The following is a 21788-nucleotide window of genomic DNA, read 5'->3' on the forward strand; positions in this document are numbered from 1 at the left end:
CAAGCTCAATAACCCGAGCCATCTGTATAGGTAAGAGAGATAAGCTTCCCATTAAACATTTACAGGACATAACAAGAGAGTATTGAAGCAACTGTTGCTGAGACAACCCAGGCGGGTGTCTGCGTGCGGGGGAGTAGCTGACCCCGTGTCTCAACTGCCACCCTGCAATCAAACGAGAAAAATACATGGGTGTAAAAATGTATGTATGTGGCCCATCACACACCCCCAAAAGGCTACGTGCTCCTCTCGCTTACGTCCATGAACGTTCTTGCTACGTTAGGATGATAAAAGCTTTTAAAATAATTAAACAGCATTTTGGGCCCAAGAAATTCTAGCAACCAAATAGCCTGTAAATAAAACATTCACTGCTTAAGCAGCAGCTCTAGATGCCCTTTAACCTCAAATGCTTAAAATAGCTCAGAAATCAGTCTGACCCCCCGTTCAGCTTTCCTGAACAGGGTGAAATGTGTCCTTAATTCTAGATGAGACATTATCTTTGTCTCCACGCTTCATCAGTTACTGTCCTTGTTTTGAAAGAACAGTTCTGTTTCAAAATCTTGCTCGGATGAGGTTTTATCTCACAGAACGTCTCCGTCCTTTTTCCTGCTCAAGGTTTCCATCTCTGGGGCAGCCCAGAGAACAAGATCCCATATCCCATTCCCTCAACAGCGATTAGTGCCAACAGAGGGGCAGTCTTGCCTAAAATCTTAGTGAAAACAAAGGGTTTTCAGCAATGAAGCCAGAGCATTGACAACTTTTCAAGCGTATCTCAAGATGCGGGGTGAGGGCTGGAAGATAATCACTTTTTAAGGGTGTAAAGAGTATAAGAGGCCACAAAAGGGGTGATGGTGACTCCGCTGCTCCCTCAGCGCCGAGGCGAAGCACAAGGCACCGGGGCAGGAAGCTTCTGGGCTGTGAATGAACTCCTCCAAGGCTCGGGGGACCGGTGGGCCTCGGGGGACCAAAGGGACCTCGGTGGGACAAGCACAGTGCTGGCCCCTTCCCGGTAATTCCCGCACTGAGCCACGGGGGGGCGCCACCTGCCCCGCCACCGGCCCCGCCGGCCCCGGTACCCCCTGCCGTGCGGCCCCGCAATCGGATCCGCGCTCTGCGAACTGATCCGTGCTGCCAGCTGGTCCGGCGCAAAATCCAGGGCAGGCGACATCCAGGGATTGCGCATCCAGGGCACGAACATCCAGGGCACGAACATCGAGGGTGCACAAATCCAGGACACGAGGGTGTACACATCGAGGACATGAACATCAAGGGTGCACACAGATCGAGGGTGTACACAGATCGAGGGTGCACACACGTTGAGGTCACACGCATTGTGGTCTTAAGCCCGGGCCCGCACCGGCAGCACGGGTACCTCTGTGCTGGCTGGCAAATTGCTGCCTGTATAGTTAGTTTGAAGCTAGCTTGGGAGAGAGAGATGATCGGCTCTCCACCTCCATGTGGGGTCCGAGAGGCTGGTGTAGTAAACACACAGGCCTATGCCAGCACCCTTGAAAGCGCACTTAATTCTGTTAGCTAATGGCTACAGGAGGCTCCTGTCCCTAGTGCAGACCAGTCAAGATCTCTCCAATCGTACGTTTGCATTAGTAACTTTTTTCCCTCTGATGGTGTATGCTGTCAGTCTGGTTATCTGCTCAGAGCCTGAGCTTCAGTTCCAAAGGAATCTGGCTGACCCTTGCTGTGCAAAGCTGCCTGCTTTGTGCAGGTGCTCTGCTGTTTGGAGTGTGGTGCTGAGCAGCCGAGGTCTGGCATTGCTGTCAGCAGGTCATGGGAGAATCTCTGTGTCCTGGGAACAGGAGACTAGGTGCTTCATCAGGGTACGTTGCTTCCAGTTTGGTACACGCTTGGCTTTTGCTTACAACGTAGAGTTGTGCTTCAGTCCAGGAACTGAAACACCTAGTGCAGCCTGCTCTCTGCCCGCTCATATCTAAAGACAGGCTGAATTTCACAAGCCCCAGTCTGTGCCAGCTGGTGTCACTCGGAGCAGATTCAGCAAATAATTCTGAATATTGCAGACATGAGAGAAACCCCAGGTAGGCTAAGGACTGTGGCTAACTTGAAAGCAGCAAAAGTGAAATTCATCAAAGCAGCTACCAATTACTTGCTTCACTCAGGGACATGCTGCAGGGAAGGAAGGTTAGGTTTCTAGCGTGTGAATGCATTTCGGCTCAGCGCTTGCATGCTGGCTAGCCTGTTCAGTGGAGCGTGGGAGTGGGGAAGTTGGAGTAAGGGCATTGTCCCGAGTTTAATCTCGTATTCCTATCTTTCAGTATGGGGACTCTCCTGGGGCTGATCTAGGGCAGAGGGAGCCTTGAAAGGCTGCCAGGTTTGTTTGGGGGGTGGAGGAGGAAGTGGAAGTAGAACCATCTGTATAATAGCCTCTTGGAATAGCAATCATTTCTCCTCATTGATCAGACACGGCGAGGGGGGTGTGTGAAGGGGCTTCCCTTCCATTTGCTGACTCTTTATTTTACCCGCAGGGCAGCGAACACACCCTTGTCCCATCTGTAGCTGTGACAGAGCCACCTCTCTGCGCAGAGCCGAGATGCTCTCTGTGCCTCTCTTCCTTTCCTTCCTCGCTCACAGGCTGGATGCAGTCATCCTTTCAAGCATCCAGGCACCCTCAACACGCTTCTCACCGGGAGCCTTTTGTTGCCATGCCAATCTCTATAAAAACTTTAAAATCTGCCGGTGCCCACCACAATACTCCAACCGCTGGCACTCCTGGCAGTGACACAGCAGGCTCCGGAGGCTGTTACTGTGCTTTGGTTAGCAGGGGAAACAACGTGCAGGCTTTCCTTCTTTGGCAGCGTGGCTCTGCTCCACATCCCCACTGGGCTCCGTACAGAGGGTTTAACCGTGCTGTGTGGCTGTCTCCTACGTCACATGTTTTTAAGAAGCTCTTGCCAGCTTCCTGCTGAGGAGCTGATCCTGCTGACGTCTGCAGAGCAGGCCACGTCAGGCACGGCCGGGAAGGGAAATACAGTCCTTTTTTGGGTGCAGACTAGAGCAAAGTCTATTGGCCCCAGCACAGAGGAGGGCTGAGATTCAGGAACAGCTGGGCTCTGTCAGTAATTTAGCACTAAGAGCTTAAACAATACCCAGGATAAACACACTCCAGGACTGGCAGACCTCCCTCTTTTTCTCAGCTCAGCACAATATTTTCCTTTCTCTTTTAAAAATTTCACTGCTGATAATTAATTTGAGTGGAATGCTTTTCCAGAGTTATATTTAGATTTTCTTCTCCAACAGCACTCCCCCATTCCGGCTTCTCTAATGCAGCTGTATCGCTCTGCTTTTTGAAATGGAAACCATCATTTGCCTTCCACGAAACTTAGATGTTTCATATCCCAAGGCAGCACCTGAACTGGGGCACTTTTTGGGGGTTCAAAAAGGCTGTGTTTGTGAAGAAAGAGAACTAGAGGAGCAAAGCAGAACCCCTCCATACCTCCAGCTTCAGTCTGGAGGCTTTCAAGTGCCTGGAAAAGGGGGGATTAAACAGCCCTGGATCACAGCACGCTTAAAGTGGCTTGTTGTTCAGAGTAGGTTATATATATGCGCACGTATTTGGAAATTTGGACAGTTTACAACAGGTCTTTAAGATAGGCTTAAGTCAAATCCCCACCTGACTGCTTCTCAGGTTCTGGGAAAACCCCAAGCTAGACGCAAAATCCATAGCAAGGCACCTTTCCCCAGCACACACGTCCTACCTGCCTGGCAAGGCTTTGCTTTCTTTGCTTTCTCTACCTTCCCTGCAGCTCTGACATGGCTCTATGCAGCAAAGTTCCTCCTTTCATGTGGGTGGTTGTGAGATAAGATAGCTCTGTTCTGCGCCTACGTGGCGTAGTTTAAAAAAAAAAATAAATAAAAATCAGGCTACCAGGGTTACAGAGCTGTGAGGAGGAGCTCGTTAATCTGAGAACAGCTTTCTACCCTTGCATAAACAGCCCCAAATGAAGGACAATTACAGTGCTGCCATTGTGGGATACGCTGCTCATCTGGAAAGTCCCTGTACCCCCCCCACAGCCCAGCCTGACCCCGGGGCCTCCCAGCGCTCTGGTTTAAGGAGTGTGTTGGCCATAAGTGAGGGTCACACCCAGGGCTCTAATCTTATCGAACAGCGGCGGAAACCTGTTCAGCAGGGTCATAGAGCAAGATGCAAAATGGGTCCATTGGGAATGCTGCTGGTTTTCTCATGTTGGTCAAGACGTGGTCAGAATCTTTTCTATCCCATGTGTGATGCCTTTCTTTGCATAGTTAAAGCTGCATAAAGTGTAATTAGGCAGCCCCATATAATTAAGACAATTATGTAAGGTAAGCACCCCACAGAGTAATTGTGGCCAATTTTTAGCATACCCAGGGGCACTTACAGGGCCCAAAGTGGCCCTTCAAATGATTTACCTGCTCACATGTCTCTAAAGCACTCATCTTAGGTGTGTCTTAGGTGACATCTTTGAAGTGGACATTATTGTTCTGCTTCTGCTGAGAAACAGCTGGCTGGAGAAGATGTACTCTTTTTTTTTTTTTTTCCTTCCCTCTTGCAAAAAACGGAGTTTCGTATCTTGTTTCTGTTCTGAAGCAGCCTGAAACCGAGACACTGGATGTGAGTGACCCAAATTAAGATGTGACTCGCCAGAAGAAGTGCTTGACTTCGAAAGCTATCACTCCGCAGGGGGAGCGTGGGTTGCTCTAGGCAGAGGCTCACTTGCTCGCTGTCTTCCTCTTTTGCTTTTTGATGAGAAATTCCAGCATGGTTCTGAGAATTCTTCCCAACAAAATGGTGCTGATGAGAAAAAATTTCCTTGAAGTGTTTTGTTTGTAGTGGAAGGATATGTCAGTTCTCCTGCAAATACCATGAGATTCCTCCTTTAGATCCTGTTCTTTTCGGACAAAAGGCAGCTCTCTGCTTTCTTCTACCCTTTTACCAGGTTCCTGAAAGCCATCTTGTCCCTTCCCTGCCTGAAGATTGACCTCTGCTTAAGCAGCAAAATGCCTGAGGCAAGCCATGTCCTAATCTGCATCTCAGCTCTAAATCTGGAGTCACTCCATCCTCTTCCAGAGAAATATGAGCCAGCATCTGGCTATGATAACTGAACGTCAGCACCAATCCTGATACAGAAGGCAGCTGAGCACTAGGAAGGACTGTGGTAAGATCCAGAGGCTGTAGGAAGTGGTAAATTGGAAAAAAATGCATCATTGCCTACCCCCACTAGCCAGGAAGAGCCCTTCTTGCTGTGTGCTGTCTGTGCTTGGAGGAGGGGGCATCATGAACACAAAGGATCTTTTCTTGGAGTCAGCAGAGCTGCCCACAGGGCACAAGTTTGCTGGTTGAGTGGACCAGATCCTCCTCTAGCTTGCCAGCAGCACATATGTTTACATCTGGGATGTTTTCTAATGTGTATGTTCCAGTCTGCACAGAGCTCAGGCCTTCCCATTTCTGAAAATAAAGCTGAGAGAGCTCTGTGAACGGCCCTGGGATACAGCAGGGTGTGAGGAAAGCTGAGTGTCAGCCTGTGGTGCGACAACACCCCTCTGCCTCTGGCTCACCAGGCTGCAGGCTCTGCTGTGCTGGTGTCCCCTTCCAAGGGAGCTCTGGGAAAGTCAGCATGTAGTGATTTTGATAGCTTCTAAGATGTTTAAAATCACAGTGGGTCTTCTACCTTCTCCCCACCCCAAAACACAATCAACATTCAAAGCTGAAATTTGATTTTATTCTTTTTCTTTGCTTCTTTTAGCTGACTTGTGTTTCAGACTCACAGATCTGCAGAGCTGGTTCATGTTTTCAATTTTCTTCTTAGCAATAACCTTTTTTTAAATTAAAAGCTCACCCCTTACAGGAGGGAAAGAAAAGCTTCAAACATGAGAGGACTTGTGATGAGATCTCGAGTGTTGGCAACTTTGAGCTGGAATTTCTAATGGTGGAACAGAACAGTTTGAGCACAATGTGGCCTTGCTAGAAAGAGGGAAAACAGCCATTTATGGCAGACAAATGTGTACAATCGCCACGCAAGGGCCCTCCTGGGCTCTGGAGCAGGCAGGGTGAAGGGCGCATGAGTTATTATTAGCTGCTTTGTATGGTAAAGAGGCCCATCGGTTGCCTGGTCTCTGCAAAAACTGCTTCACTCAGGAGTACTCTTGAGAATGAGGGAGTGGAAGGCAGGAATTTGAGACCCTTTTAAGGTCTGTTTACTCTTCCAGCCTCCACATATTTCAAGGGCATGTATATGAGGCAAATCTGAAATGGTTATCATGGTGAGAGCTGCAGGCACAGGAGGGAGCGGAGATCCCTGGAGCCCTGTCAGCCAGGAGTGATGGCTCACATGGGGATGTTTTCTTGCTCCACTGGGCCATTTCCATAGCAAGTGTCCGTGATCCAGGTTGAGAATGGCCCCTCCGCAGGGACCATAAGGAAACAGTCCTGGCCCTTGTGTTTTTGGATGGCCTGTTGCTACAGGGAAACTGGAAGGCGATTTTCCCCTTCCTTCCCCTCTTGTGCAGTGTTTTTCTCCAGGTGCTTTTATAAAGGGAAGTGAGCCTCCATGCTCATAAGGAAACTGAGGCACATACTGAGAAAAAGTGAGTTGCTTTTGCAAATACAGAGCGGGCAGGTGCAAGCAGCAGGATCAACCCCTCGTGCTTGTTCAGCTGCTTTTCAGGCCAGCTGGGAGGAAAGCAATCCTAAGCACACACGGCAGAGCTGGACAGTAAGGGATTCCAACCTGGCTTCACACCTTGAGATGGGAAGCAGGGATATAGTTAGCTTTTGGACTCTGTGAGCCTCCAACAGGCTGCATCAGAGGGGAAAACCTTGACAGATGCCCACAGAGTCCCATACTGGAGGTCGCAGAAGCATGTGAGCTGCAACTCTTGTTTTACCCTGCCATAACAATGCTGAGATCCAGATTTCCCAAATGCTGGTGATCTCAGACATTGTTCTGGGCAGTTCTTTAACCATGAATATTAACTTTCAAATCTTGGGTTACCCAACAAGATTTCACATCTGGTCTGAGTCTGGTCAGGGTGAGCAGACAGCTAGAATTAGACTCTGCGCAGCTCTGACACAGCAGACGGGGCTCGTCTGGTACCAGAGCTGCTGGGGATGCTGCGAACAAAAGATGTATGACCTGGTGCTTAGGAATCTGAGTTTTGGGGGGACATCTCAGTTCAGTTCCTGGCTTCATCACAAACCTGCCCCAGGCATGCCATTCTGCTTTCCCGTGACTCAGTTTACCTTCTGGGAAATAGGGGAGAAGCACCTGACTTTGTGGGCTAATTTTAGGGATAGCTATATTAAAGACACTTCAGTCTTTCAGCCCTTGGGATATCCCGTGCAGGTGGGGGTGAGTTGCTGAGGGGCGCGGGGTCCCCAGGCAGGATTGGTGCTGGCTGTGCAGTGAAGAAGCAGGATGCATCCTGCTCTAACAGAGGGGTTTCAATCCCTGCCTGACACCTCTGTCCCCTTCCCTGGCCTGTGCCGATGTCTCAGCTGCTGACAGATTGGATTGCGCTTTCCCAGCTGTGAGGAAGGCTTCCTGACGGAATTCCCGTGTATAATTCACTCAGCATGGCCCCAGCCAAGGCTCAGTACGGGAAGGGGAAAGTGGGTTATTGTTGTTATTATTTTTCCAAACCTCCTTTTGTTTTCTAAGGAATGTGGCTGCAAAGCCCTGCTGCCAAAGGCTCTCTTGAGAGTCCTGCTCGGAGGGTAGGTCTTCCTTGGGGCTTCTTTGCCCCACGGGGGAATTACGCCAGCAAGTGAGCTGCATGTTGTTTCTTTTACAAACAAGTAGCTATTCCCCTTGTGACACATCTCACCCCACTCTCCATCCTCCCACGCGCTGTGGCTATCGCTGATCTTCAGTGTTTCCTTTTCCTCTGTCACCTCGTGGGGAACAGTGTCCGTACGCTGGATTTCATCGTTGTTCTTGGTATGTCTTAGCCACTGTCTTTGTTTTTTGGTGCCTGCTCAAATTTCAGAGGTGCTGAGAGATCTCAGACAGCTTTGCTGACCTCCTCGTGGGAGACAGGGACATAGCTGTCTGGGGTGGGAGTGGGACCATCCCTGCCATTACTGGTGGGTGGGGTGGGGCAGGGCTGGGGTATAACTGGGCTCCCAAAAGCATTAATTATACTGTGAGATGATGATGAGGAGGGGAACTCTGGTCAGCAGGGGTGGACTGAAGCAGCCTGGGCCAGGATGGCTGGTCTCTCAGGATGACCTATGCTCTAGCAGAGTCCTTGGGGCCAGGTCTTTGACCATCACATCCCTAGCATACCTCAGGAGACCCATTTTCAGGATACTGAAGTTATGTTTAGCTTAAGCAGGTTTAAATGTGCCTGTTTCATTCCCAACCTAGCTTCTACATGAAGCTCCTGGGTTTTCGTAAAGCGAGACCAAAGTCCTGAGCAGAAATTGAGCAATAGATCAAGGCCTTGGACAGGCACCAAAGTCTGACCTGAAAATGGCTCGGGAATCCAGCCCCCACCTCCTCTCTTCAAATGTACACAGATAAAATCATGACTCTCTTAATTCCTCTAAATACGAGTGGAAAAATGCCCCCAGAGACTCTGCTAAAGCCTTGGTTGTTGCTGAAATGCAGAAATATGAAGAGAGATTATGTGCTGCTTCTGTGAGTAATAGATGTGGCTCTAACCTGAAATTTGGGATCCAAGCCCAGATGAACCCTGTGTGCAATCCAAAGCCATGCCCAAACCCGGATTTTTGAGTAAATGACCCCTACTTTAATAACTAACCAAGTCTCTCCCTCCCTCCCTGGTTGCACACACCCTGGCAGCACAGGGTGAGTTCCAGCTCTGAAGCCAGATATCTCTTCGGCTCCGGCCTCCCTGGCTTTCTTGAACAACAGAACTTTCTGTGGGACTTCTGCAACAGGCAGAGTGAAGAAAACCACATCTGCTTCCTCTGCTGGAGTCTGCAAGCCAGCAAGCAAACGCGTGAATGCTGATACTGAGCCTGTCTTTGCTCTTATGCTCAACTGGCCTTTGGCGTCAGCTTCAAAGGAGCTGTGTTCTGGTTAGGGAGAGCGTGCTGGTCGCATGTGAAATTGCGGGTAGTGTGGGGGTTTGCAAAGCTCTGGAGAATGGATGAGTGTGGTACACCCTGCGCCTGCCTCCCCCTGCCCAGGTGCAGCACCCTACCAAAAACCAATTAGCCGGCTTTGCCAGGGAGGGCGAGGAATCCTTGGGAACAGCCTAGAGCAGTCCTGCAGAGTCCACCTGCTACCCAGGAGGTATCTCTCCAAGCAGGGATCAGCCTGCCTCTTGGGAAAGGGCACCACCCAGATCTAAGCTCTTGTAGGGTGTTGCCCTGCTTTATCTGGCCCGTCTTTGTGCACTAATTGATGTTTGCAGGGGTTGGGAGGTTTGCTGGGCTCTGGGAAGCAATGGCTCCTTTCATATTTGTGGGTGTAGCCTGAGAAGAACCCCAAGGACCTTCTCCCGGCGTCCCTTCTCTCCCACGCTGGAGCTTGGACCATCCACATGCTGCAGCTCTTGCTGGCTCTAAAACTGAAGTCCCCCCGTGGATTTGCAATCTGGGCATACAGAGGGCACAGGGGGAGGGATGGATTGGGCAGAGCTTTGTCCATAGAGCAACTACAGATTATGCCTGACATAATCCGTGCTGGGGAGTTGAGCTGGGGACCAAGAGGAGGGTTGGTGGGGAGGGAGAGAAGGGGAAGTCGGATCCATATGGCCAGATCCGTAGCCTATGATGGTAATGAGATTCTGGAGTTAACCTTAACCAGGTCAGTTTGCCATAAACTAGACGGACTGTGGTGTAACCGTGCTGGAGTAGGCCAAAATCTGGAAGTCCTAGAGCTACTTGTCTTCTCTTTTGGTAAGCAGCCACCTACTACACTAAGGCTTTGAAGTCTGTATGGCACTGGCTTGATCTCTTCAGCCTTGTGGGAAAACAGAATTTCCCAGAAAGATCCAATTTTCTGTTTGACACTGTATGTCCTATAAAACACTCGAGCAAAGGATGCTGTGGTGGTAGCTCAGGTCTCTGGTGCTGTAGTAGAAAATTGCTTTAATCTTTAACCATCTCCTGCTCTTCTCCTCTAAAGTGTGGTTAAATCAACTGCTCTTCACAGGCTCTCAAAGAACACATTTGAGCCCAGGAGAGATCCCCACTCAGTGCTGAGATATCAGGCGGCTCTGAACAGGGTCAGGAAATTCACTTACCAGCTGCTACAGCAGCAGTGCCTTTGGTGCTCTTGCCCTTATTTTTTTGCCGATGATTGGGGTTGCCATGGCGCTACAACACACGTTACCCTGCATTAATGCTTTATAAGCAATAAACTCAGATTTCGGCAATGTGCTGCTTTGGCAACTCGTCACAGCGTTGCTCCCTGGCTGAGCTAGAGTTTGGCAGACGAGTCACATTCTCACCACCTAAAAAATCCTGTCTTGTGATTTCAGCCAGAGGGTGGGTTTTTTTTAACTTCTCATTTCTAAGAAAAGAAAAATCCCTTTTTCGTAGCATGGCTGCATGTCAGTGAAGTGTGAAATCCCTATATATAACCCTCCAGCCTTAGAAGGAAAGGTGTGAGATAGACCCAAAGAGGGAGGTTTGCCTGAAAAGCGCTGTCTGGGGGGGAGAAATACTGGCCCCTTACCCTGCCAGGCTGCAGCACCAGCGCAGCTCATGGGAAGGGTCCTGTGTCTTGCCTCTGCTTTGTGGCTTGGAACAAGACACAGCACCTCTTAGGCTCAGTTTTCTGCTGTGCTGGTTGTCTGTGTCTCCCACGTTAGACCATAACTCCTCAGCTCATGTGGTTGTTCATGTGTGTCTTTGCGGTGCTGAGGAAGATTTGGCTCCCAGTGTCCTGTGTTGTTGGTGTGTTGGCCACCAGGGTTAGTGGTGGGTTTGCCTGTTCCCAGTTGCGGGGAGGGAAATCGTGTTTTGACTGGAGCCAGTATTTATTTAGGGACTTTCTAGAGGGGAAAAGAGCAGAGCTTGGGTAGGCAGACACACCCCAGGGTGCTGCGATAAGGGAGAATTGCCAAAGGGCAATTTGCCTCTGCGCCCATCTGTGTCTCACACGTACTGTTGACCTGTGCTGGAGGCGAGGACTGGGAGAAGTTGTCATCTCCAAGGGCTGGTGAAGGGCAGAGGGGTGGAGCAGGACAAGGGGCTGTTCAGAGGCACATCTTACTGCAACACCTTACTCCTGGAGTCCTACTGCTCCTTGCTCCGCTTCTGAGATAGAGACAGGGCTCTGTACTCTTTTTATCTCAGAAACTAATAAGCCTGTTCCAGGCTTTACAGCTGACAACTTTCTCCGGACCTGACTGTGCAAACACCTCCATCCCCACACTGCTCTGGGTCTGCTGCCTTGGTGAGCGCTCCTCTGGACCTTTTCTATTGTCTTTTTTCTACTCTCTCAAGCTTTGTTTGACAGGAACAGAGATAGGCATCCGGCAGAGAGGATGTGGAAAAAAACAATAACCAAATGCAAAGAACAGGAAACCATCTCTGAAATCAGTGTGAGGTCATCTACACACCTTCCCCAACGAGGCAGCTTCGTGAGGAACTGTAGTCTGAGGCTTCGTCTCTGGCCGATAATATTGAGCTTTGAACAAATGCCTTCTTACACAAGACGCTGTCAACATGGGTTCAGCAAGAAGCTAGTAAGGCCAAGGAGAAAACCCCAGAGTGCACTGAAGGCAGCTGGAGCCAGCAAGTGCTCATCACCATTGGAAAACTAGGTCCAAAGTCCTAAGGAGTTTGAAGAAAAAGCAATTCTTTCTGCTTGCTGCTCCCTTGAGTACAGCAATGTTTGTTTCCTAAAATACTTCTGAACAGATGTGACATTCGCAGTGGGTCAGGTAGGTTGTTTTCCATGAGGAAACATAGCATGCAGTAAGGAAAGTGGAGCAGAGGGAGGTTGTTCTGCGAAAGACAGCTCCTAGGAACTATGTGATCCCTCGCTGAAGCCCTGGGCTTGGGCTGCAAAAGCCACCATGTTCAAATGCCATGGGGAAAAGCATCCAGCTCTCAGTCCATGTACAAATCCATTCAGAAGCAGAGGGGAATATTTAAAGGTTCCTGATAGTCTACAAATGAAACTGCCCAGACATGCCCAAAATGTGTCCTGACATGTCCCGTCCACAAATCCCAAGGCACTCGGAGCTGCCGTGGGGATTCAGGTTACTGGTCACACAGACGGAACAAAGGACCAAGCTGACAAAAGAGAGTCAGGCACCAAAATAGGTGGTGAAGTGCTTAGCAAAGCCCAGTGCCATGGAGTCATGCAGGATGATAAGCTTCTAGGAGCTCGGCCTGCCTGGAAGATGCTACGTGCTTGTCCATACTGTGGTCTAGACTGCCGGGAATGGATACGTGCCGTAAAACATGGTCTGATCTAGCAGCTAACAGGTTAAAAAGGCTTTGTTTTCTGTCCATGGCCTCCCTCTCCCCCCCAGTTGCATTTCACACGGTTCAGTCACAGTCTTATTTCACAACTGTGTGTTTTGAAAGGACTTATTAGCTCTAAGTGTAGGCTGGGCTTAAGGCTCTTGCTTTATTGTTTACCCTGCCTGCTAGGCCTGTTTCTGGGGTCAGACCCAGGTTACCAATTACAGCTGTGATTAAACATACTAGCCCAGCTTACCCCTGGGCTTTTTTCCCCTTAAATTCCCAGTGATTGTGCTTAACTGGTGTTAGCAACCAGGTGGCTGCTGGCACTGCCTGTCACAATTGTCTGTGTCTTCTCCAGCAGAGCCAGACAATGAAATTTGAACCGGGCCAATACATCTATTATTTTTACAGTTCAGAACTGTTCACAGAAACTTTTTTTTTTTAAATTTTGATTTTTCTTAATGTAACAAAGGGCAGCGCTTGGCTTCCCAATCCACAGATAACTTTAAAATCCTTCTCAAATGCTAGGGTAATTGGGAGGGACCCACCTGGGAGAAGTGACGGCTAATTTAGCAATCTGTGGGACACGTCTAATCGGGAGGATTTGAATGTTAATTCTGTGTAACTATTTTACTGCTGATAACAGGGGGTGCCAATTCACACGGTGGCTGTTTGACTGGCAGCTGACTCTAATGGTATTCGAGGACAGCCTGAAATTGTTTTTTTGTGTCTCACGCCTTATGAACTTCAGCCCAGCAGACTAAAAAAGGTGTCGTCACCCCCCCAAAAAAGGTAACAAGTCAAAACGTAGCGTGGGAACAGTTGCCTTTTAGGTGTACATAAAACACCCCGAGTTGCTGACTCTTGAAAAGCGAACTCTGTGTGAGCGGCCTGGTCTGTCCATGCTGAGTTTTAACCCTTGATTGAAAGCCGAATGTTCCCCTTTCATTGTAAAACTTCCAGCTCAACTGGTTTTGAACCTCATCTGGATAAACAGGGACAGAGTGTTTGAAAGCCTATCTGAACTTCTAATTCCTGTTAAACCAGTTACAAACCTAGTCTGGCCAATTGCTATGGAGAGGTTTATTGTTTTTTGTTTTTTGTTTTTTTTTTTTTTTAATTGAAATCTAAATGCTCTCAGCCATTTCCAGCTAAACACAGGGCGGAAACTAATCTAGCCAGAACAGCATTAAAAACAGTTCTAACTTCTCTTTTTAAAATGAATTTTGTTTTCTAATTGTTTGTTTACTCTGTAACTCCTCAAAGCAATTTGAAAGCATGTATTAAGTCTTATGCCTTGTCTTTAAGACTGCAGTCTTCCTGTAACAGGGACAGAAATTATGGGCACATAACCCGCTTAGAGGTCCTTGAGCTCCACAGGAAATCTCTTATTGGAAGGGCTTAATGAAGACAATCTGATTTCGGAGCCCAGGGCCTGTGTCAGACCATATGAACAACCCTAAGCTGGGTGAAGGGAGCCTTTAGAATTGTGATGATTAAGAATAAATGGAGGATCTGAATTTGGAGAATGGTGCCACCACTTACTTCATCCACTTGCAGAGCAGGGGGGACCAGGGGAACCTGCTTGCCAAGGTTAGATCATCAGCAGCACTTAAGGAACACTGTTAGCCCTAATGGCAAATAAGCCCGAGCTTGCTATTAGTGCTATTCTTGGCAGGCTGGAGGACAGAGAACCTCTTGCTACAATTATTGTCCAGTGACTCAGGACTGGATGATACCATCCAAGTACTTTTTAATGTCATCCTTCTGTTAGATGGGGGAAACAAGCCCTTTTCCCTGCTCTCAGTTTGTCTGGTTAGATTGCAAACTCTGCTCAGGCCTCCTGGGCTTTACTACAGCAGAAAAGTCGAGGGTTTATTTTTGCTTTGGCTTTTACTGGTATATTTGTCTAAAGGGATCTTCTACCAGGATGCTTCCTCATTTTCTGCTGATTATGACTGTACCCACGCGCGGTGAGCGTGTCTGCGGGCTGACAGTACAGGTGTGTTTAAAGCAATGGAGCTGTGCATGGACAGGCTCGCGCCGGGTGTTTATGCAGCCTCTTCCAGGGGCCTCTGGCTGCTGCTACAGTATAAGTAACCTCCCCCCGCATTCTGCTGTGCCCGGGGTTTCACATGCACCCATGTGCTCTTTCATGTGTGTTGCTGACTTAAAAAAAAAAAAAAGTCCTTAGACTTTAATCCTTGGGTTTATTTCAAAGCTTACAAAGGCAAATCTGGTTTATAGCAAGAGATTTGCTTGATTCCTTGTGCTCTGCAGATGAATGGAGGAGCAGATGGAGCGGGGAGGGGAGGACTCGGGGACCCCTTGGCTCTGTCTTCTTGCTAGCTTGACCCTACTTCGGTGCCTGCTGCCCAAAGTGCTTTCTTTTAAGCTGTGCAGAACACGAAATGGGGTCAGTACAGACCTCTGCTTGGGCAATGTCTGTTATATCCACCTCTTCTGTGATTTCTGAAGCTATTTTCTTACTCTTTGCTCTGGATTGTTGGTTACACGTTGCTACACAGCCATTGTCTCGTGCTTCAGAAGGTGTGAAATCCCCTGCACAACGTGCACATAGGAATGACAGAAGTGTGAATAAAATGAGCTGCAGACTCTGGAAGCAAAAGGCCTCAAAAAATCCTACTTCGCCCTTGAGTCATGGGAAATAATTGGAGTTTTGAGCCCTGCTGTAATAAAGGGGTGCTGGAAAGCCTCCCCCCAACCTCCCGCACGAAATCCCCTCTGTTGAGGGGGACAGGCAGGGTGATGCTCTCGCTCTCCCTTGCCAAGAGCAGTCCCCAAGTGGGACAGGACCCTGAGCAGTTCGATAAGAGCCGTGATAAGGTGGAGCAGCACTGTCAGGCTGCGTGCTGGCAGACGCACGCTCCTCCTTATCGGGGAGCGCCGTGGTGAAAGCGCTGTGCCAGCAACGGGAGCGGCACTGTGGGAACCGGCAATGGCTCAGCCTCTGCGGGGCTGCTCCTCAGGCAGAGGCAAACCCAGATGATCTAATTCCCTGCCTCGGTTTTCTCCAGCTGCACCCACTGCTTGCGGAGATGCCAAATGAGGCCCCGGCCATAAGAGGAGAACGCGTTTTCGCTGGGGATCACATCAGAGCTGTGGCTTCAGATCCTCCCCCGGTGCACGCCAAGGGAGGCATCTGGGGCTGCGAGACAATGGCTTGAAACAATCCCGGTTCTCTGCCAGGGAATATTCATTCAGCAATCCCATCCTGTTTTGATACTAACTCTCTCATGGTTGATCAAAGCAAAGGCAAGAAAAGAGCTTGGCCTCCTACTGTTGCTTTAGCTTCGGGCCAGTTTCAGCAGAAGCTGGGCGAGTGCCTTTATCCTGGGCAGTGTGGCTGGCAGCTGGGCCAGCTGGTGCAGCTCCCCGTTTTGTAGTGGCTTTAAGGTGCTGCCTGCATCTCACTAAGCATCAGGGCTGTGCACTGCTTGCTCCGGTTCTCCTCTCCCCTCCTGCTGGGCTGGACAGAGGCAACCGAGGACGCTTGGTTCTGCTCCATGCTTGCCTTGGCTTGCTCTCCCTGCGCCGTGATCGGACACGTCCCCTGCGCTGCAGCCATCTCCTCCTGGATCCTGCTTTTTCTCCAACCTGGCTTTTGGCTGGAGGGAGGCACCAGGTCCTGGGGTGTCTGCCCTGGCTCCTCGCCTAAGACCCTCCTCAGGCAGAGAGATGAAAGTGGTTATTGTCATGTCCCCCCTCATCTCCCTCACTTGTCTGTGACAGTACAGGTGATGGCAAGATCTCCCTCCACGCTTCAGGGACCTCTGGAAAGGATTTGGCCTTCTCTAGGGAACAAGGATCTGTGATGTTTCTTGGGGAAGGATATTTGGTGATGGAAACCTGCTGGGGAGAGGAAACCGCGTCTGCAGGGGCCAGACCCCATCTTGTACTGGAGCCAGGAGGGTAGGAAGGGCCAGACGCTGGGGATGGGTCACTGTTGCAGTCAGCACTGGGTGACTGGTCTGTGTCATTCCAGGTCAGCAGAAATGCTGCTCCACTGATGCCGATCCCGCACCCGGTGCCCATGCTGGGCCGATGGCCTGGCAGAAGCTCACAGGACACCAAGGCACCCTTCCCCTCACACCAGCTCCCATCGGTGGCACTGCTCCTTCACTCCCTTGTGTTTCAGTAAGTGACTTGCCAGTGGCTTGGTGGGGACGAGCCTTGGCTCTACCCTTCTGAGGCATCATGTTCGTTAGTGGAAGTGGCCCATGGACTCACCCGCTAGCTGGGAGGGTTGGGAACCTGACCCCGGCCGTACCTGTGCTCTGGGGTTCCCTGTGGTGGGCCAGGGAGGCTGGGCTGGGGGGGACTGCGGGACGGGGCCACCTTCCCGCACGCTACCAGCACCCCAGAAACCAGCTGCAGGGACCTGAGAACAGCCGTGAGGCTCCGACACCGGCTTCCCAGGCCGGCAAAGGGCACCTGGGCCGATCCGGGATATGGGAGGGGGGTTTCCATCGGTCAGGACGGCCCGCGGAGCCCTTGCCCTGCCCTCCCGCCCCCCAACCGCCATCTCCCGTGGGTCACCTCGAGCTGCCAGGGACTCCCGACCCCTCCCGGCACCCGGAGCCCACGGGCACCCCGGCCGCGGGGGGCTTTGCCCTTGAGCAGGGGGGTGCGGAACGCGGGGGTGGGCCGACCCCGGCCTCCGCCTCCTCCTCCCGGGTCAGCCCCAAAAATAGCCCTCCGGTAACTCCCCCCCCGCTCCGCCATTGTCATCACGGCGCCGACGTCACTCCTTCCACTGCGCTGAGGTCAGGCGCTATTAGCATACGGCGCCCCCTCGGCCAATGGGAGTCGCCGCGCCGATGACGCCTCCCCGGGCTGCCCTATTTAACCGCGGCGCGGAGCCGGCAGCGCAGACCCTGCCGTTGCCACAGCCCAGCGCGGATCCTCCGCCGCCGCCCGGGAGCCCAGCATGAGCCAGAGCCAGCGCCGCGGCGGCCCGCGGGCCGACATGGTGCCCGAGATCGCCGCCGCCGTGGGCTTCGTCTCCAGCTTGTTGCGGACGCGGGGCTGCGTCAGCGAGCAGCAGCTACAGGTCTTCAGCGGGGCGCTGCGGGAGGCGCTCGCAGGTGAGGCGCGGACCTCCGGGCCGGGGAAGAGATCGGCTTTGTGGGGAGGAAGGTCCGTGCTCTTCTGCTCCCCTTTAGGGCCAGGCGGCCAGTGGTGTCCCTCCCCGGTGCCCGCCGGTCTTGCTTCCAGGACCAGGGGTCCCTTCTTGGGTGGGGCACCCATCTGTGTCCTTCCCTGCACCCAGCTGTGTCCTCCTTGATGCCAGATACCTGTTTGTGCCTTTGCCTGGGTGCCCACCCGTGTCCCTCTGGGGACTGGCAGGCATCTTTGTGCCTCCCTGGGCACCCATCTGTGTCCCTGTGGGGTCCTGGACAAACAGTAGCCTCAGCCCTGAAGACGAGCAGGTTCTCTGCCCAGTCTGCTGAGGGTTTTTTTACAGCTCCTCCCCTGCCCTCTCCCAACACCAGCCCATCTGCTTGAAGCCCTCCTTGCTGGGGCTTGATATGAAGAATCCAAAGCTGCTCTGTGTGCCCTGTGCCCTGGTGAGAAGGGCTCAGCCCTGTGTCAGTGGGGTTTGGTACTCCTCTCCCCACAAGCGTGTCTGGGGCTCGGCACTAACTGGGTGGTTCAAGGGTTTCCTCCCAGCTTAACACAGGCCTGTGTTATCAGCACTAAGAAGGGATGGTTTGTTTGCAGCTGTGCTGAGATAAGGGGTAGTGACATGCCCCTGAACTTAGAGAATGACCTGGATGTTTCTCCCTGATGGTGGTGTTTTGTTGTTGGCGATACGGTATCTACCCTGGCCACCCCAGTGGTTGGGGTGAGAAAGTGTTGGGGTCCCATCACTGCAGCCCCTGTGGCGCTGTCCTGCCTGGGGCTTGTAGGACCTGAAGAGCTGTGCTCCTGTGCCTTGGAGCAAGCAGCAGCTGAATAGTTGAACCGCTTGGCTCTGGAGCCTCCGTCTGATGGAGGCAGCCTAAGGAGGACTCGGTTTCCTCCGCCTGCAGCGAGATGTGGGACCCCCTTGGGACTGCAGCAGAACTCAGACCTCCTCACAGCTGCTGCACGCCTGCTCACCGCTCTTCTCTTCTTGCTTCTCTTGCAGAGCACTACAAACATCACTGGTTTCCCGAGAAACCATTCAAAGGCTCTGGGTATCGCTGCATCCGGATCAATCACAAAATGGACCCCATTATCAGCAAGGCAGCTAGCCAGATCGGACTCAGCATACCGCAGCTCTACCAGCTCCTGCCCAGTGAGCTCACGCTCTGGGTGGACCCCTACGAGGTCTCATACCGCATCGGTGAGGATGGCTCCATCTGTGTCTTATATGAAGCGACTGCAACGAAACCTGTGAGCTCCTATGGGATGCTTACCTGTAAGAACCAGATGATGTTAGGTCGCACCAGTCCTTCCAAAAACTACATCATGACTGTCTCCAGCTAAATACTCCTCTTGTCCTTACACTGCCAAGACACAGGCTACTGTATACCTCACCTGAGGATCTATTTTTAAGATGAAGAGCTATTTATATTTTTTAAAAAAATCCAAGAAAATCCAAAATTAAAATATTGAGCACTGCTTTGAACAGAAGCAGTGTTCTAGGTGCCTTTTTTTAAAGCTGTTGCAAGCTTATGAGTTTTTATTATGAAGCCGATATCTACCTAATTAGTGTTGGATGGCAATTTTGGGCTGGCTTGTTCCCTTGGGCAGCTTGGAATGGAGGAAGGGGGAGGGGAAAAGCCAGGCTGGGAAGTGTGGCTTGGTGGTGGGAGATGTCTGTGTCACCTTCTCACCATGCGGGTGCCCAACAGTATTGCTGTATTGCAGTACTGTTGGAGAAGGGAGTTGCTGTCTTTACTCCACTAACTTCTTCACTCCCCAGCTGGTCTGATCTCTCTGGGGCCTGGATATAGTGTCTGGGGGATCCTTACTTCAGGGCTGGGTGATGCTAGGGACCCTGAGATCGCTCTCCTTTGCTTTTGCACATCTCCTCTGGACCCACTTACTCTGAGTGTTGCAGCTCTGCTCTGCCCCACTCCCAGCACAAGGCAAGGGGGAGCATGGCCTGTCTCCAGCCCCTCCCATCTTTCCTAGCTGATAAAGGGCCACATGGGTATTGGTGTCCTGTGAAGCGGAGCAAGGCAGAGCTGCCCTGGGGGTCAGGCTGTGCAGAGGAGGTCCCCAAGATGAATATTGCAGCTACTGTGGTGGCACTGGAGTACTGTTTGTTCCTGGTGCTCCCCAGTACCTGGCTGTCGCCCGCTGCTTCCTGCACATGGAGAAGGGTACTCCAGACCCTGAAACCAGCACTGAACAGCTGTGAATTACAAAGCCTTTCTGCTATGTGTGACTTAGACATCAGCCCACGACCTGTTCATATGTGGCCTCTTTGTGCTCCAAGAGTGGAGTCTGGCCACTTGCTTGTAAAAGTTGCCTAATTCAATGCTGATGACTTGCTGTGTCACTTCTCCAGAAGAGCTGAAGCAACTCGCCTTACACTCTAGAGGTTGGTGTGTGAGAACTCCCCTTTGCCCTGTCTCCCAATCAGAAGTATTGGGGGTCTCTTCCCCCCGTGTGTGGAATGCTCAGATGTTTTGGTGTCCTAACACTGCTTTTAAAGTCACAGCACTTCTTCCATTTCTTTCTCTGGGTGATCAGCACGTGGCTGTCCCTGGGAGCAGTCTCCACAGATACCTTGGTAAAGGGCACCGTTTGGTTCTGATCTCTTGGTACATAACTGTTTTGCACAATTAATGCCTGGTCCTGTGCTTTGTCTGTTCAAGCAAAACTCCTCTTGGAGTCCCCGTGGTACTTGTATTCAGGGAGACTTTGCCCGAGTGGTGTTCAAGATTTGGCCCTTAAACTGCTCTGGCTAATTACAAATGGGGTGGGAGCTTAGGGTGCTGCCCCAAGAACTTTATCTACCTGTTGGGAATGAGCCTTTATCAGGATGTTGTATGTCCGTTGCCTTTTTACTAACCAGCTGGTGCTCCTCCAGTGATTCTGGGAGAAGTGATTGAAAAAGCAGGTCATTGACAGAGTTGTTTGTAATGAAACTTTCACAGATTTGTCTCTCAGCACATTATTTTTTTTTAACCTTCCTGTTTTCTGACCTGGCAGCTGACTGGTGTAACCAGAGTTGTTCTTGCCCAGCCTTTGATGAATGAAGTTCTCAGACATTTGTGCAATATATTTCCAAATCTTGGGCGCTCTGGGAGAGGAAGGAAGCCTCCCATCTGCCACAGTTCTTAGCTTGTTTTTTCAATACATTAAAAAATAATGCAGCTCCCCAGTTTTGACTTCTAATGCAGAAAAGTAAATTCAGATTTTTGTAAGGTTCAAATCATGAATTCCAGAACTGGAAAAACAGCCTCAATTCTCAGATCCCTTTAAAAGGTCAAGTGGTGAGTTATTTGTCCTTGAACAGTAATAGACTGTGGCTCTGAAGTTGCATCACTTCCCTCTGCATCACTTGAATTTCTCATGTCAGCAAAGCAGAAGCTGAAACAAAGCACTGGGGCTTTTCCCTTGGTGAACTTGTGCAATAGGTGACCTCACCAAGAGGGGAGTGCTTGGGAACTTCCAAAAAGCAAATTCCCTTTTCAAGGAAAAGGGATCTCGGTGCTTTTTGGAGTCCTCACTTAACCTGCTTACGTGGAAAGCCCATGATGAGAACTGCATCCAGCAAAGCAAACACTGCTCGTCCTGGGCTCCTTGGCTGGACGTGGAGTTTCCTGAAGGCTGGTACTTCCTTGGGTTGTAATTTGTCATGATCAAAGCAGTCTTAAGATTTAACCCCCTCCTTTTACTCTGTTCCCTCCCTGTTACCAGAAAAGTGTTTCAGGAACAACAGCCCACACCAAAGGAATACACTATAATTGCTCTTAACATGCCCCCACTTCCAGAACTAAAATAGCCAAGTCTCATTCTTTTTGTCCCTGGTGTGGAGGAGTCTGATGTTAAAGGTGTCTGTTTTTTAAGCTTCAAAACCAACCGAGCTGGGGTATAATCCATTTCTCTCTTGTAGCTGGTTACATGTAAAAGCTGTGAATTAGTGTGATCTGTTGCCTTCTGCCTACAAGCCCGATACTCGACTGCAGAGCTGAATGGTGTGTATTTGAGGGATTTCTTGTCACTTTTGTTTTTTTAACAAGCTGGACTGTTGAACGGGACCTGCTTTTTGTATTTGGTGAAAATGGTAGAAAGTTTGTAAGCTACACTTGGAGGAGGGAGTGGATGGTTACTAATTGTATAGTAGTGTTTTTATATACAAAATGTACAGATCCTTTGACAGACGTATGCTTTTGTTACTTTAATAAAAATGTAGCAGTATAAA

General features: G+C 50.6%; 1 protein-coding gene across 1 annotated transcript; it reads left to right on the forward strand.

The window, feature by feature from the left end:
* Nucleotides 1–17282: 17282 nt before the first annotated feature.
* BTG2 (BTG anti-proliferation factor 2) lies at nt 17283–21788 on the forward strand. Its single transcript, XM_054181386.1, has 2 exons — nt 17283–17508; nt 18555–21788. Exons 1-2 carry the CDS (start codon nt 17352–17354, stop codon nt 18893–18895), a joined length of 498 nt encoding a protein of 165 aa, XP_054037361.1. The 5' UTR covers nt 17283–17351; the 3' UTR covers nt 18896–21788.

The sequence above is a fragment of the Rissa tridactyla genome, chromosome 21 (genome assembly GCF_028500815.1).
Source record: "Rissa tridactyla isolate bRisTri1 chromosome 21, bRisTri1.patW.cur.20221130, whole genome shotgun sequence".
In the NCBI taxonomy this organism is placed as follows: Eukaryota; Metazoa; Chordata; class Aves; order Charadriiformes; family Laridae; genus Rissa; species Rissa tridactyla.